This window comes from Phaenicophaeus curvirostris, chromosome Z (genome assembly GCF_032191515.1).
Source record: "Phaenicophaeus curvirostris isolate KB17595 chromosome Z, BPBGC_Pcur_1.0, whole genome shotgun sequence".
NCBI classification, from domain to species: Eukaryota; Metazoa; Chordata; class Aves; order Cuculiformes; family Cuculidae; genus Phaenicophaeus; species Phaenicophaeus curvirostris.
Genome location: NC_091431.1, coordinates 18566351 through 18584085, shown reverse-complemented (window position 1 = coordinate 18584085; position 17735 = coordinate 18566351). Strand labels below are relative to the sequence as shown.

Genomic DNA, 17735 nt, shown 5'->3' with positions numbered 1-17735 from the left:
AACAATGTCTGGCTTACGTCTCCACGAAGGAGTTTCCAGAGTGGTACAGAGACAGCAAGATAGGCAATGGAGACTGAACTGGAGAAGGATGGGCCTGGAAAGCCAGCAAGATCAATGCAATAAAAAAGCAGCTAGCAAATATGCCAGACAGGAGGGACTGATGTATGTGCAAAGTGCAGCTTGGAAATAGCTCTCTATGAGGAGCGTGGAGAGTAGAGTGCTATGTGAGAGAAGAATAGAACTAAATCTTCACATGAGTGACTTCAATTTATCTGTTTCTATTCAATTATCAAGCAAAAAATAACAGTTTTGAGCCACTTCAAACTGGTTTAGCAGTTTTTGTGTATCCTTTCATATAGTGCTCTTATGTATTATAAGTATGTATTATGTGTATTATGTATTGTAAGTATGTATTATGTGTATTATGTATTATTAGTCTTGCTTATTCTTTACTTTTTTTTTCATCTTTTCAGCTTTGCTGATCCTTTTCTTTGTGTTTTGTGTTGTTCTGAAGATGCACACTGACTGTATATGTTTGCACTTTTTAGCTGCTTACAGAGTTGTAAGAAACCAAGGAAACTATGGCAATGTCAGTGTGTCTTGGGTGGTTGACCCAGCATGTACCAATGACGTCTATCCAGAACAAGGGATAGTTTTCTTTGATAATCTGGAATTCTCAAAAAATATCACCATTTACTCATTGCCAGATGAGGTAAACCATTTTACAGTGCTTTTGTGTGAGTATATGGAGCAGAGAATAAGTGCTAAAACATTACAATATCTGATTTTTAAAAGGCTTGATACATCTTTGCTGGAAAAATCAAAATAGTTGGGTAAAACAGGGATTACTTCAGCAAGTCATAAAAGAATTTGAGAAGCTATGCATACCACTAAACAAAAGTTAGAAGCTGAGAGTAGTTGAATGTGGTAAAATTATAGAAAAGTTCATTTGAAAGAAGTGCTTATTTTGATGGCAGGAATCTTATTTTTTGTAGTTTTTAATACTGATATACTTGTAGTAATTTTATAAAGAACAAATAACTAATAATAAACAAAGCTGTAAAAATAACTTACATGTCTCAGAAGCAGGAAACTGCAAGATAACTTTGGGGTCATCTGTACAACAGTGAAGATGAGGGGACTTACTTAAAAGGATTTTAGATTGACCATGATTTCTATGTAATGGCATGAACTGTCATCCCTCTTGACACAGTTAAGGATCCATAAATAAAAAACATGATTCAGAAAGCTCTGTTAACCCCCTCAGCAGCTCATTTTAGTTTCTTGTTGTTTTGCATGTAACAAATTAATTTCATAATGATTTCTCTTTCAGGTACCTGAAGAGATGGAAACATTCATCATTAGCTTATTCAATGCCACTGGTGGAGCCAGGCTGGGCAATATAACCACTGCAGTCTTACAAATTACAAGGAACGATGATCCCATTTATTTTGCAGGTTAGATATTATTGTTTCTTAAATGTAGAATACATATACTTCCCCAAACAAATTTTATTCACAGGCCAGATCATTGAGAAGCCCTAGTCCAGAAGGATCTAATGTAAAACACACTTGTTTTTATCGTGTTGAATTTGTGCTTGTTTCCTTTGGAACCTTTTCTTATTTTATTTCATTATTCTCTTTCCTGATTATGGAGTTACTTAGGTGGCTAAGTACAACAGTACTCCTTTCTCTCTGCAAGCATTTCCATGCTTTTCCACCATTTGCCTTCTGTTCTGCTGAGGAGGAGGATCCTCTTGGGGAGGATTAAGAAAATAGGTCACATGCAAGGAGCTCAAGCTTGAACTCAGGTGGATTTGTTGCTTGTGCCTTTTCAGAACCTTTGACAGTGAGTGTTGAAGAAGGAAGTGTTGCAAACTTTACGGTCATAAGGAATGGATCTGCTGATGTTGCTGTTGCTGTGCAGTATGTTACTGTAAATGGAGAGGCCACAGCTGAAGAAGGAGACTTTATTCCCAGTGGGAAGAACAGTGCCATTTCCTTCAATGTTGGAGAAAGAGAGCAGAATTTATCTGTGTATATTAATGATGATGATATTCCTGAAACTGATGAAGCATTTTATATCTTCCTTTTGAATTCTACAGGTAAAAGTATTGATTTTATGTGTGCTTAGTAACATTCCCTTCTTTTTGTTGCAATTTTCTATCATTTTTTCCTCATCAAAAAGCACTATATAAATGCCAAGTAATAGATGAGGAGTGTTTGCTTCAACATTTCTATACAATTACTGTACTCAGTGTACTTGGATTTTCATCTTCAATTATTTAATTGGAAACAAAAATCAAATAATACAGCTGAAAACAACTGGAGCGAAAGTCTCTTTTCAAATGTAAATGCTTTAAATTAGATAGGATTTTGACTTGGCTGCAGAAACACAAGGCTAAAGAATGTAAGTATTGCAACAGCCTTAGGACTGAAGAATTCTTTTAGATTTTTTGTCATGCTCCGGTGTGTACTACACAACTGCCTGATTTTTGTACAAACAAACAACCAGAAGTGCCTTATTTTAGAGGAAAATCATGTAAATTGGTCTCTCTTTTGGTTTTGTAGTATTGCAATGTATACATACATTTTTTTTCAGTCTGGCATCACTGTTTTACAAGAAGAGTGTGCGTTAGAAATTACCCCATGTATCACCAGTAAAGAATGGGTCATTGTCTTAGTGATCATATTGTCTCTTTTTAAAAATAGAAACACATTTCTGTATTTGAAATAGGCATCTTTTGGAGTAAATCATCAGTACTGTGTAATGCTGATAAGACAAAATAAGTTAAATGTAAGAAACAATTAGATTTTCCTCGGCTCTACTTGCTTAATAAAGACCCTACCTACCCATGACCCCGCCAAAACTCAGGGGAGTACCTCACAGGATGTAGTGGGAGAGTCATCTCCAGTTGTGTCAGAAAATTTTAATGATTTATTAATCTCTGCAACTATCTAAAAGGAGGTTGTAGTGAGGTGAGTGCTGGTCTCTTCTCCCTGGCAGTGAGTGACAGGACAAGGGGAAATGGCCTCAAGATGCACCAGGGGAGATTTAGGCTGGATATCAGGGGGAATTTCTTTACTGAAAGGGTTGTCAGGCATTGGAAGAGGCTGTCCAGGGAGGTGATTGAGTCACCATCCCTGGCGGTGTTTAAAAAAATGAATAGATATCTCACCTGGGGACAGGATCTGGTGGCAGACTTAGCAGGGCTGGATCAATGTTTGGACTCAATGATCTTAAAGGTATTTACCAACCGAGACCATTCTATGATTCTATGATTCTATACCACCCGTCAGTTGTTCTTAATGTGTAACTGAGAGGCAATAACAGTCTGCAAATGCAATGCTTGTCTTTGCAATGCAAATAAAAAATGAATTGAATCAGCCATCAAAACAGTGATGGAGACACGAGGGTCTGTGATTTGATAAAGCAAAGGAAAACAGTCACTAGTTTAGTGGTGGACTTGGCAGTGTTTGGTTTAGGTTTGAACTCAATGATCTTCGAGGTCTTTTCCAACATAAATGATCCTGTAATTCTGTTATCAAACATCTGACTATATCTCCACATTAAGTTGTGTGGTAGGTTTACAAAGTAAAATACCAATTCAGGATGAGGGAACATAGAAGTAGATTTCTTCATTTAGACATGCATACTAAGTGTCATAGCTCTGATTACAGTCTCTAATGCTCTGCCCAGTCCTTGAGGCTGAGAAAGTACTTCAGGTTGCACAGATGTGGACACCCTGTGGCTGGTCTATGAATTGCTCACATGACTTTGTTGATCTCAAAACTGCTTCTGCCCTAGACAATGGTAACAGGCAGCTGGAGAATGATAGGGGAATTTTTAGCAATTGTTTCAGTATAAAATAGCTTCTGTGTTTACTGAGATCAGTTGGCATTCCCTCTGCTACCCACATCTCTGACACAGAACATCAACATAACAGAAATTATTTGGCATGATAATCTTAGAGGTCTTTTCCAACTTAAATTATCCTGTGATTCTGTGTAATAATTGTCCTAACCCATTCTTCTCCCTTCTTAAATTTTCTCTTTAATGGTCACTTTCTATTTTACTGACTTTCTTTAGGATCTACTGATATTTTATCTCAATGCTCTAGCTGGAACATGGGATGGTTTTCCTCCTGGCACACTGGTCCTTCAGGATCATATCATCCTGCAGCCTCTCTAGCATCACTAAGAATACAGAATATTCTTATATGCATTCCTGAAAGAAAAAAATGTATTTTCTTTCTATGATCTTTTACATACTTTGGCCTTGATTGTTACATCCCTTTTGAAAGTTAAGCTAGACCATGGCACCTCAGAGACAATATAGGTAGAGGCATATGGAGTGAAAGCAGTAAACAAATTGTTTACTGTGGAACAAAAGGTAGTCTAGCGCTCTTAAATAAGGTGAAAAATGGGATAGGAGTGGAAATGTAATGTAAGTCCGTGAACATAGGAAGCATGTTAGTGTCCCTGCAATGCTAATGCACACACACAAATCCTACGAGATTTCATTCTACTTCACAAGTATCTTTTATTCTTTCCTTTCAGATAGGCTGTGGTATTGGTATAAGTAAACTCTTAGACATTCTTAGCTTGTATTTAGCTTAAGTACAATTTTTCTGTTCTAGGTTTAAAGGAGACCCGGGATCTCTGAACACCTATCTTTTCCTTTTGACTTGACCAATTGACCAGACATTAATTACTACCTCATACAATACTTTCTGCTCAGAACCACATCTTTTCTGGTCATGTCACATATTTTTTTCCTGCAAATCTTGCTCTCTGCATGAGGTGCTACCTAAGTATTTTTACTCAGATTTTCCTGTTACTGACTGCCTTGAATATTGATTTTCAATCATTGTTTTATTATGTTTAAAAGGGATTGAGTGCACTTTCAGTAAGTTTGCAGATGACACTAAGCTGGGCAGAAGCATCGATCTGCTTGAAGGGCAGGGAGAGTATACAGAGAGACCTGAACAGCCTGGATCAAGGGGTTGAGGCTAACGGGATGAGGTTCAACAAGGCCAAGTGCTGGGTCCTGCACTTGGGACGTAATGACCCTGTGCAACACTACAGGCGTGGGGAAGATTGGCTGGAAACCTGCCTGGCAGAGAAAGACTTGGGAGTGTTGGTTGACAGTGGCTGAACATAAGCCAGCACTGGCCCAGGTGGCCAAGAAGGCCAATAGCATCCTGGCTTGGATCAGGTACAGTGTGGCCAGCAGGACCAGGAAAGTGATTCTCCCCCTTGGCATTACTGAGGCTGCACCTTGAATACTGCATTCAGTTTTGGGCCTCTCACCACAAGAACACTGAGGAACTGGAGCATGTCCAGAGAAGGGGAGCAAAGCCCGTGAAGGGGCTGGAGAATGAGTGTTAGGGGGAGCAACTGAGGGTCCTGGGGTTGTTTGGCCTGAAGAAAAGGAGGCTGAGGGGGGACCCTATTGCTGTCTACAGATCCCTGAAAGGAGCTTGCAGCAAGGTGGGTGTTAGTCCCTTCTTCCAAGTATCAAGTAACAGAATGACAAGAAATGGCCTCATGTTGCACCAGAGGAGGTTTAGATTGAATATCAGAAAAATTTCTTCATCAAACAGGTTCTCAGGCACTGGCAGAGGCTTCCCAGGGAGGTAGTGGAGTCACCATTCCTGGAAGTGTTTAGAAGACGGGCAGATGAGGTGCCTGGGGATATGGTTTAGTAGTGGACAGGTATGATTGGACTTGATGATCTCAAAGGTCTTTTCCAACCTAGCAATTCTGTGATTCTATAATCATTGTTCATTTCTTTATTTCCATAAAGCAGTTGGTGTAAGTAAAGAAAAACCTTCAGTTTTAGAGTTTTCTGCATTTCTGTTTCTAGTTTTGATAAAATTAATCACCCTCTCAATCTCTTTTTAGGGGATACTGTTATCTTTAAGGCTGGAGTGGCTACAGTTATTATTGAAGCAAATGATGATCCTAATGGAATTTTTTCCTTGGAACCTTTAGACAAGCCAGTAGAAGAAGGCAAAAGTAATGATTTTTTGTAAGTAAAATTTAAATATTCATTTCCAATTTTTCTGAGCTGATGTTTGTGGCACTTTATGGGTAGTAATTGATCTAATCTTGTACAGGTTTGCATTGATAAAAATGTTTTAAAGAAAAATATCTTTACCGAATTTTGGATTAAATTATTTGTAATTATATGAAAGACATTATATGTTTTATTACCAATTATAGCGTGCATATGAAAATGTATACAGAAGTTAATGTTAAAATGTAAATTATTAAGCCTATAATATTGTTGATTTATTACATTCTCAGTAGATTTTAGATACAGGAGAATCTGGATGATTGAGCAGAATATAACGTGGACTAATAGAGAAGTAAAAAATCTTTTCAAAATACAGCTAAATAGGACTAGGTGGTTGGTTGTTTATTTTTGCACCCTACTTTGAATCCTTCCCCTACAAACAACAAATATTAATGTATTCTTTCTCATACTGTGTTTTCCTTCCATCTGTTAGTCACAGACTGAGTCTGCCCTCAAAGTCCAGATGTGACTGTCTCCTAGACTGAAAGGACTCTTCTCTAGTTTGACCTCTCAAAGTATTTTCCTTCCAGTCACTGGGATGTATTCAAGATCGGAAGGGTTAAGGAATTAATCTGATTTGCATCTTACCTTGTTATGTTCCATGAAGTCAGGCTGGGGTTATAGTTTGACAAAAATACTGATTTTTCTTTCATTAAGAAATGTCTGGATGTGATATAAAGAAAAGTTAGGTCACAGTCAATGTGATAGTGGGAACATCAGGGAAAAATCTCTTTACACATTTCTTTAGTTATCTTTTATATAATTTTATTTAATTTTTCTGTTTACTCTAAGGCAGATGTGTGACTGTGAATCAGGTGTTTATTCTTATATTACAGATCTAAAGAATGAAATTCCTTGAGAAAAGATGATATTCAATATTTTGTGTGTTTGGTTTTGTCATGCTCCTCTTCGGGTTTTGATGTTTTGGGGCTTTTTTATCCTTTATAATTTTATTTGAAGGATAAATTTTTTTATTTGATGAAGTGGAGAATCATTAAAAGGGTTTTCAGGCACTGGCAGAGCCTGCCCGGGGAGGTGGTGAAGTCACAATCCCTGAAGGTGATGAAAAGATATATAGACAAGGTGCTCAAGAGATATGGTTTAGTAGTGGACAGGTGTGGTTAAACTCAATGATCTCAAAAGTCTTTTCCAAACAAGTGATTCTATGTTCCTACTAATGACAATTAGAACGAAGCATCTTTATATACAGGTGCTTTATGGAAGCACATGATACTGAGATCATTTGAGGACCTTGCTCAGTCCTCACTGGTGAAATACCTGTACTACGGAGCTGCCTCTTCCATACCTTCACGTTTTTGGTTACTGCATAGTTTATAACAAAAGAGTCAGGGAGGCATAAAACCCAGCCACTGAGAACAGCTACGGCAGTGCTGAGCTTTGAAGGGAGTAATTGGAGCTAGTGCAACAGCACTACACAGCTGGGATAGAGCGCCCTGGTTAATGACAAGTAAAGAAAAGCCTGTGGAAGCAGAAACAACGAGAATGTGTTTCTGTGCCTAGACTGGTTTTTGCTGAACTAATTTTTCAGCCTCATGTAATCTCTTTGTTCAGCATTTTGGTTTACTGTGCAAAGAGAAGCATAACTTTTGCATGTAAAGCACACTTTGTCAATAAATGCACTATATGCATCAGTTTTTATTTATAACACCTGTTGGAAAGTGGTGGAATTAAAGTCACCAGATAGCTATAAAAAAAAGTAACGTCTTTATTCATGAGTGCCTATTTATTTATTTTTTCATTCACTATTTGTTCACCTATTCCTAATCTGGAATAACCATGGATTCCTGAAGGGCGTAGAACATGACCCAGATTTAATAATAACGTAAGAAAGAGCTTAAGGAGGCTCGATGGTTAAAACGAGAAATGTCTGTGGTTAACAGTAGATGATTCTCTTTCTTGTCTAGTGTGGCCAGGCATAAAAACATTTAATGATAACTTACTGAACTACTGTGCATTCACATTTATTATAAACATAATAGATATGCAAGAAAATAAGATGATTAGCTTAACAGCACTGCTTTGCATGGACCTGCACTTGTTACTTTCTTCCTAAGGTACCTGTGGTATAATGGGCGTAGAATTATACCATGAAATTGTGGGCCTCCAAAGAAGATTCAGTTATTGTTCATGGTTATATTTACTGTTCATGGCTATTTAGAATGTTGTATATTATTTTTCATAGTAAGGAAAATCAGTGCAGCCATGTTTTCCTTTGCTAAGGAATGCTGATGCATACCTGCCAGGCTGTTCACTCTTTCTGTATTGCTGAACAGGGTTTTGAGACACAGAGGTCACTTCGGCAATGTCTCATTGATCTGGCAGCTGTTTGATAATGGCTCTGCATTGAGGCCAGGAGAAGAGTTCTATGAAACTCAGGGGACTATGTTCTTCATGGATGGTGAAGGATCAAAGCCAATAACACTCCATGCTATTTCAGATGGAATTCCTGAATTCAATGAATTTTACCTTCTAAAGTTGGTGAATGCCTCAGGTATTGTCTTCCATATCACCATTCCCTTCATATCTGGTAGAAAAGAATTCTGTTTAATCAATCAAAAAGAAACCAGCCCTGGAGAAAGCTTTGCCTTGAATAATGTCTTGATAACCTATACTTTTCCGGTAAGGTTTTAGGCTTTATTTTTCATTTAATCTTAATTTACACGTATGAATGAACTTAGTTCCTGAATTACTTTTACACACTTTTTGGTGATCTGACCTTTAAAAAGGATGCCTCTTGGTGTTTCAGGCATGTAGATCTTCATGTATCTGAAGACAAAATAAAGCTATTAAAGGCTATGCATGTCTATCATAATGCAGGTTGGTTGGTTTGTTTGCCTTTTTCTAGAGGAGGCAAAACACTAACAATCCTACTTCATATGACTTCAATTACAACTGCTACAGGTCTTCTACTGAGCAGAGTTCCACATCCGCTGGACTTGCTCCACTTCAGGACTATTTATAATCTCCTATGCCCAGATACAACTGAAAATACGCATTCACCTTTCCTGCATGTGAAATCTATATGTGTGTACAGAAGATCTCGTACTTATCATAGGTAGATCACTGCACACGTTGAACATGGAGGCTCTACATTCAAATCATGACCGTTGTGTCATGAATTCCTGCTGGGCAGAAATAGATACCTAATGGGAGTACTTGGCAACAGATTTAATATACAATTTTTTACTGATTTTCCAAGGTATCTCTTGCTTCTGTTTCAGAGGCACTGGGGCCAAATTTTGCCATTCCAAGATCTGTGTAAGTCTTGGAGTAGTATGAAAACTGGGTCATTGAGAAACGTTAGAGCAAACCTTGTTTTAGATGAAAGAGAAATGTGGTTTTTACAGTTGAAAACTAACATACTGCTTTGTCTTTTGTGAAAATCATCACTTTAATGTTTTAAAAACAAGGCAGTTAAATCACATCATTTTTAAATCAGAACATTTTCTAGGAGTTCAGAGGCTCTTTCTTAGACAGTTTAAGTTTAAAATATATTTTATTGGAAAAATTTTAAGTACTTAGTAACTTTATTCAGACTGTGTTGTTTGAAATCAGCTTTTAACTTTTGCTCTAACTTCCATTGTACAGGTGGGACTCCTGGTCCTGGTGGTCAGTTATCCAAAACAAACCTTGCTGTAACCGTGATGATCCCATTCAATGATGACCCTTTTGGAGTCTTTGTCATAGACCCAGAGAGCCAGGACAGAGAGATAGTGGAAGATGTTCTTTCTGAAGATGATCTTTCCTATATTACAAACTTCACCATCTGGAGACAACAAGGCACCTTTGGTGTTGTCCGTTTAGGCTGGGAAATACTGTCTAGTACATTCCAAGATGGACTACCGGCAATGGTAGACTTCTTGTTGTTGGGATCATTTCCAAGTTCAGTACAATCCCAGCCTCACATGAGACGTCATCACAGTGGAACAGATGCTTTGTATTTCAGTGGAAACAAGGATGCCTTTGGAATTATTGGTCCAGAATACCCATACAATGGAAATACCGCAATAACCAATTTTACATTTTCAGCGTGGTTAATTCCTAACATCAGTACTGATGGTTATATAATTGAAAAGGATGATGACAATGGGACCTTATATTACGGCATGAAAATCCAAACGAATGAGTCCCATGTTTCTGCAGTGCTTCACTATACAGCATTCGGATCCAATATGACATACATGGCTAAAGCAGCAGTCCTGAAATATCTGGATGAAAATACTTGGGTTCACCTTCTGATTACTCTGGATGAAGGTATAATAGAATTTTACATGGATGGAACTCCAGTTGTGGGAGGAATGAAGAGCCTTAAAGGAGAAGCAATTGCTGACGGTGAGCCAATAGCCTGCATTTTTTTCTCCTTATGTAGAGTTATTAAATATGTAAAAGAGCATGCAAAATACTGAAATTCTATCTGAAAAGTTAATTGAAAAGAACAAGTAGACAATTCTGAAGGCTTTCCAAAAGCATGTGTAAATTAGAGCTGTGAAAGTTCCAACCCATTCAGAACTGTAACAAAGCTTGGATTGCAATAATTTGAAAATAAATGAATAATTTATAATTGTATTTATAGATGTATGCTTATCATGTATGCATTTAGTTGTATATGTTTGCATTTAATAACTTCAGTAAGATTTATAGCACTGTAGCTGAGAAGGGATTGTTTTCCTCTCAGTTTCTGAAACAAAATTTCATAGAATCATAGAATCATAGAATAACCAGGTTGGAAGAGACCCACCGGATCATCGAGTCCAACCATTCCTATCAAACACTAAACCATGCCCCTTAGCACCTCGTCCACCCGTGCCTTAAACACCTCCAGGGAAGGTGACTCAACCACCTCCCTGGGCAGCCTGTTCCAGTGCCCAATGACCCTTTCTGTGAAAAATTTTTTCCTAATGTCCAGCCTAAATCTCCCCTGGTGGAGCTTGAGGCCATTCCCTCTTGTCCTGTCCCCTGTCACTTGGGAGAAGAGGCCAGCACCCTCCTCTCTACAACCTCCTTTCAGGTAGTTATAGAGAGCAATGAGGTCTCTAATTTCCTTCAATATCTTGCAAGTAATAAAATTTTTCAGGGTGTATATTTGCTTAAGTATGTATTTACATCGTATATTAAAATTATACCTCTGAGTTTAGTAGTATCCAAAGAACATTAGCATTTGTGTCTTAGTTTCTCTAACTGGATAGTCTCAGATGTGATTTTAGTCCTAGGTAATGGGCATTCACTCTGAACAAGCACAGCAGTGACCAAAGAAGTTACAGAACAACTCTTTATAAAGTAGGATATTATGTGATTGGAATACATTTATATTTACTCTTCCTTCTGATCTTTCCCACTATTCTACGTGCTTTTTTTTTTTTTTTTTTGTACATCTTCTCCATCCTATTTCCTTTCTTCCTTTCACCATCAGTTTCACATGCTTTCTTTGGTGGGGCTAGGCAGTGAATGATTGTCAAATTCTTGAATGCAGTGTCCTTTCTGTAACTGCGGAAGAACGATTAAGAAAGATACAGTTGTGTTAAATGCATATACATCTACATCCATATACGCACACAAATACAGAGTGAGAACAGAGGGGAGATTTCATTAATTGCATAGAGTAATAAAATGGTTTACATTGGAAGCGATCTTCAAAGATCACCCTATTCCAAACGCCCTGCCATGGGCAAGAACACATTTTACCAGACCAGGTGGCTCAAGGCCCCATCCAGACTGGCTCTGAACACCTCCAGGCATGGGGCAGCCACAGCTTCTCTGAGCAACCTGTACCTGTGTCTCACCATCCTCTTTGTGAAGAATTTCTTCCCAATGTCTAATCTGAATCTTCCCCATTCCAATTTAAAGTCATTCCCCCTCATCCTATTACTCCATGCCCTTGTAAAAAAGCTCCTCCCAAGCTTTCCTGGAGCTCCTTTCAGTACTGGAAGGCTGTTATAAGGTCTACCCAGATCCGTCTCTCACAGTCTGGCTTCATAGCAGAGGTGCTTCAGCTCTTGGATCATCTTCGTAGACTCCTTTGGACCTATTCCAATAGTTCCATATCTTTATGCTGGAGGTTCTAGAATGGGACACAGGACTCCAGATGGGGCATCATGAGAGTGGAGTAGAGGGGGAGAATCTCCTCCATCACCCTGCTGGCCATGCTTCTTTGAATGCAGCCTGGGATATGGTTTGCCTTCTGGGTTGTGAGCGCAAGTTGCTGGCTCATGTCAAGCTCTATTTCTCCCTCTAAATTTCAATGGTTAAAGTCTGAGATTTGCACTCTGGAACAAAGTAGTACCTCTGCAGGTAATAATTTCCATTCGACTTGTGGTGCTCTAGTTATGAAAGGATTTCCCTCTCCCTCAGTTTCTAAAACAAAGTTGTATGAAATGCAATAATGCTTTTTTTGCTAGAAAGGTATGTATGTGTTGTAAATTTTCTGTATTAGCAGAGACGGCATTTATTCTGTCTGGAGATACAAGCACAAGGTAAGCATTTCCTCTCCGTTTAACACAGTGGTGAGCACAGCAGCCTGGTTTTTCTCACCATCCTCTGCCTCATGCCCTGGGACTGTTATCCACTGCTGTGGTTGTTCATCTCTAGCACTGATTCTCAGTGTCATATATATGACAATACATTCAGGAGCAGAGTTCCTTCCAATACCAGAAAACAGCCGTAAGGATGAGAGATCTATGTGTTTTAGCGCAATAAGAGTATGAGCTACCAGCTTGGAGTATTTGTGAAAAAAAGCAGCTGCGATACCATGATTTGCTGAGTAAGATAATTGTTTGGAGGCAAAGAAATATTAATGATTTTGTAAAAAACATTTGTAATTTGGTGTACATTTCTGAACTCAATATTTCCAATGCATTAGCGGAAAAGCAAGTCCAGAGGGGCTAATGCAGTGATGATGAATATCATCAGAACGGGTCAACTGGCTTAACAGAGAGAGATGAAACGGGGTCTGCTTAGCAAAACAAATGCTGAGAGGGATTGGAAAGTTCTTTCTGAAGGAAAAAGAGAGGTTTCCCAGTCACACAAAAATCAGGAATGGTGACAATGTGCTGGTAGAACTAGTACCATGAAAAATCTTGTCTGGGATGGAATTGTTTGGCCTGTCATGATCTGCCTTTAGCTCTGAGGTGAGGCTTGAGGAACATACTGAGTTTGCATTTCAACTTCAACGTGATTCCTAATTCAGGGGTAATAAACACTTTAAAATTGATTCTTAAGTACAGCTATTCAGTCGCAGGTTTATTACTCTGAAGAATTTTAATAACATGAAGAATACTATTATTTCCTTCTCAGGTCCAGGTATAGTGAGAATCGGAGCAGGAATCAATGGCAGCAGTAGGTACACAGGGTTAATGCAGGACGTAAGGCTTTACGAGCGCAAATTGACCCGAGCAGAGATCTATGAACTCCATGCAACTCCTGCAAAAAGTGATGTTCACCCTGTTTCTGGGTATTTGGAGTATCGGCAAGGAGAGACCAATAAATCATTCATTGTGTCTGCAAAGGATGACAAAGAGGAAGAAGGAGAGGAGTTATTCATCCTAAAACTCATCTCTGTATGTGGTGGAGCTCGGTTTTCACAAGAAAACACCACGGCAAGATTAAGAATACAAAAAAGTGATAACGCTAATGGTTTATTTGGTTTCACTGGATCATGTATTCCTGAGGTAAGGTGGGAAGATTATGGACACAACAAAATTGATGGTAATACCAGTTGACCTGCAAAGGACCTTGACTTCACAGTTACTTTTTGTAGTTGAGCAAAGATTTCTAGAATTTGGAAATGTGTAAATTCTGTTAATACACCCTCAATCTCACTGGCATTTGCTATATAATCTTAAAAAATCATCCCAAAGTATTTTTTTTAAGAAAATAGATTTTGTTACATAAACTGAAGACTCAGATTTAATTATTACAGAAAAAATATTCTTTCCTCTACTTCTGTTACATCTGAGACTAGGTTATCAACTGAAATGTATGATGTAATTTTCTTGTTTGGGGAATGCCTTCTTACAAAGATTTTTATTTTATTTTTGTCATATGATGTACTTGAAAGAATTTTACTGATGGTAATGTGATGACAAGGTATGGTGCATTCGTCATAGAATCATAGAACCATAGAGTGGTTAGGGTTGGAAGAAACCTTAAAGCCCATCCCGTTTCAACCCTCAGCCATGGGCAGGAACACCTCCTACTGGATCAGGTTGTTCAAAGCCCCATCCAACCTGGCCTTAGAATCATAGAATCCCTAGGTTGGAAAAGACCTTTGAGATCATCAAGTCCAACTGTACCTGTCCGCTAAATCGTAGTACCTGTACTAAATCATATCCCTAAGCACTTTGTCTGTCCATCCTTTAAATACCTCCATGGATGGTGACTCAGTCACCTTGCTGGGCAGCCTCTGCCAGTGAACAACTCCTGAGATGGGAAAGCCACAGCTTCTCTGAGCAGCCTGGGCTGGTGCCTCGCAAAAAAATTCTTCCTAATATGTAATCTAAATCTCCCTTTTTTCAGCTTAAATCCATCCCCCCTTGCCCTGTCCTTGCAATCCCTGATAAAGAGCCCCTCCTCAGCTTTTCTGTAGGTGTATTTCACAATGATTTTCTCCCATAAGTTATAGGGCATAAATTCCATTTTAATTCAGTTGATATTAACTGTCCATTGCTCTTTTTTCAATCATTAAATTGTTCTTTGTTGGCAGCCACCATATATGCAATGTATAAACTTACTGCTTGTTTGTGGAAGATTGAAATAAACATAATTAATTTTTACTTCTTTCATCAGTGATGAGGGGCCAAGACAAGATATCTCCTCCTATTGGTACTGGAATATTTTGGAAAACAAGTTTTGGAATGCTTTCTCATTTGGCAACTCTTATGACCTTTTAATTACATTCTTACTAACTAAAGTGCTTGTGATGTGTTCGAAAGTGACCATCTTGCCTGAGTGATACTGGTTTTCAATTGGGTTCAGTTTGCTCTCTGTGTGCCTGCCATATGCTATGATAACAGATTCCCCCAGTTTCAAATGCCACTGATAATACTGCAATGACACAGATCATCAGCCAACCATGAAGCAAAATAAAAAATTTATATGCCACGTTAATTGTTTTGCATTCTTCTTATGTCCTTTTCAACAGGAAAATATTAGAGCTCCCAGTGAAGGTGCAGATATACAGCATTGTTTTATTTGTGGTTTCATTGCTTTATGTGGATGCCTGTGTATGAGGCAGCTGAAAGTGTATGCAGTAGCTGCAGTGCATTATCCAGAAGATCTGAAATTTATCCAATGCATAAGATAGACTTTCTGGCAATTTTCAAACAAAACTCTTTTCTATTTTAGTTCTAAGATCATAATTTTCTCAAATATGTGGTATCAACACCTACTTTGTTCCAAGTATGTGAAACTGTTGCTGCTGAATTAACGTTCCTTGTGAAGACAGAATTGTAAATGATGATATATAGTTTAATTCTATTCTAATAGTAGGTACATATAGCTTAATTTTAACGTATCTGATTTTTTTTTCCCAGAGTGTTTCTAATTGTGGAAAAGTGGAAACCAAATCTTTCTTTAAATTATTGTAACGAAAATTAAAAAAAAATTACATTATTACAAAACCATCATTTCAGTTATGTATGACAATATATTTATTCTGTCTTTGACATGTTTTTTGGGGGAAGAGATGGTGTCTAAAACAAACCACAGAGTCTAGTTATTGGCTTTCCTTCATAGTCCTCAAGGTGGTACTAGAAGCTGTTGCAAATTCCACTAAGACTGTTCTGACCACCACCATTTCATAAGTGCTGAAAGTGACATAACGGCATTTTTTTTCCTGTACATTTATTTGCCTACCATTAGAGAATTACATGGTTTGCATTTATTGCTTTCATTTCCTTTGATAATAACATTTCAATTTCTTGCTTCCTTCCAGATTGCTGATGAGGGTTCCACTATATCCTGTGTTGTGGAGCGTACAAGGGGAGCCCTGGACTACGTGTATATAAATTACATTATCTCACAGGTTGATTCCACTGGCATGAGTTACCCTGTTACCGATTTTTCTAACAGCAGTGGCACTATCACATTCCTTCCTTGGCAGAGATCAGAGGTAAACCCTACCTTCCTATTAATTATTCATCCCGTCCTTTGCAAACCTGCTGGAAAATACCTTCTGAGGATGCTTGGTTGGTTTGCATACAAGAGAGTTTCCTTCATGTGCTTTTGTCACATTTTGCAGAGGTTTTTTGCATCCATGACAACTATCAAGTGATATGGTAGATGCTTATAGTTCTGCATCTTGGTTCAGGGGTCACCCTTTCTGCTTGTATGTTTGAATACACATAACATATGAGATGTGTTTACATATATTTGTATATTAGTTTTGTGTACATCTCTATATACATTTGAAGTGTATATAGTTCTGGGTTGAAACAGTGCATACAGCTACTTTTGAAATTGGTAAGTGATCAGGTTTTGATCTGAGTTTTGGAACTCAAAATTGATCTCCACATCAATTAAACAGACAGCAGGAAAGTTCACTGTGTCTTGCAACAGTACATTCCATCCCTGTTGCTTAATCTGTTTCTATGATTTCAGTCCTGATGCACAACACAGGAATTTCACATTTGTTTGAAGAAGAGGAATGGGATCACAATACTGTAGGAATTTAATTAGTGTTTTCTATTAGTGGTTGTAAAACAGAAAGGGTGAATTTTTTTTTTAGAAAATGCTGTCCTCAATTTCACTTTTGTCACTGTGCTGAAGTCTGTATGGACAGGCTGAAATCTGCAATACTATTTGAAAGGATCCCAGTGGCTCCACTAGAACTGTGGGTCTGGCCCCAGTTAAACAATGTAAGTGATTAGAGCCTGGTGAAAGCTTGTGATATCTGAAAACAGTTTTTTGTTGTTCATTTAGCTTTAATTCTCCATTGAATCATATCACTGGTTGTATTCAGTCATATCAAGCAAAAATTTTCAAAGCTTTTCTGGTCTGGCATCGTGGATTAGGCCTGCCTAGTCCTGTCTAGCAGCAGAAAAAGGCTGGCCTACCTTTTTTACCACTGTTATGTTGCCCAATTAATTGTCTGCACACAGAGGATTTAATGGGCATGGCCCTAAGGAACAGACTGAGAGCAGTTGCTCCTCAGGTGAGATATCCTAAGAGACTTCCCATTGACATTTGTAAGCTACTCATTCCCATGCCTCTAAATACAACTGGCTGCTTAGACCTTTTCTTCTACATGTTTGTCCAATCATATCACAATGTACAGAAAGCTAGAGTTGTCTGAGGTGAACATGTTAGCCTCTGCAGAGCAGGTAATGCTAATTAATTGTGTGATCTGCACTGTCAGGTGTCAGGTGGCACAAAACTCTTGGTTTTCTTGCTCTCTATATTAGATTAATCACTGTAATATCTCTTCAGAAGCTCAATTTCTTCAAGATTTTGAAACGTCTTAGAGATTTCAGTTTTAATACACTGAATTTAAACTATGCTTATGTAGATGATAAATACTAGGTAATAATAAATCCTTGCTTGGTTATATGTTTATCTAATTTGAAGCACTTAAGAAAATATGCCTTCCATCTCTTTCAGCTTAGTAAAGCTATTTTTGAAATGCATGTTCTAAGCGTAAA

At 38.1% G+C, this 17735-nt stretch overlaps 1 protein-coding gene across 1 annotated transcript in view; it reads left to right on the top strand.

Annotated features, from left to right (window-relative positions):
- Nucleotides 1-17735, top strand: part of ADGRV1 (adhesion G protein-coupled receptor V1) — a gene marked incomplete at its 5' end in the record, with an annotated part of 290584 nt that overhangs the window by 31002 nt on the left and 241847 nt on the right. The window contains 8 exons of the mRNA XM_069880588.1: nucleotides 549-712; nucleotides 1334-1457; nucleotides 1838-2104; nucleotides 5907-6033; nucleotides 8376-8593; nucleotides 9691-10434; nucleotides 13393-13766; nucleotides 16031-16207. Coding sequence (XP_069736689.1) covers nucleotides 549-712; nucleotides 1334-1457; nucleotides 1838-2104; nucleotides 5907-6033; nucleotides 8376-8593; nucleotides 9691-10434; nucleotides 13393-13766; nucleotides 16031-16207 — 2195 coding nt within the window. The remainder of the gene's footprint in view (nucleotides 1-548; nucleotides 713-1333; nucleotides 1458-1837; nucleotides 2105-5906; nucleotides 6034-8375; nucleotides 8594-9690; nucleotides 10435-13392; nucleotides 13767-16030; nucleotides 16208-17735) is intronic.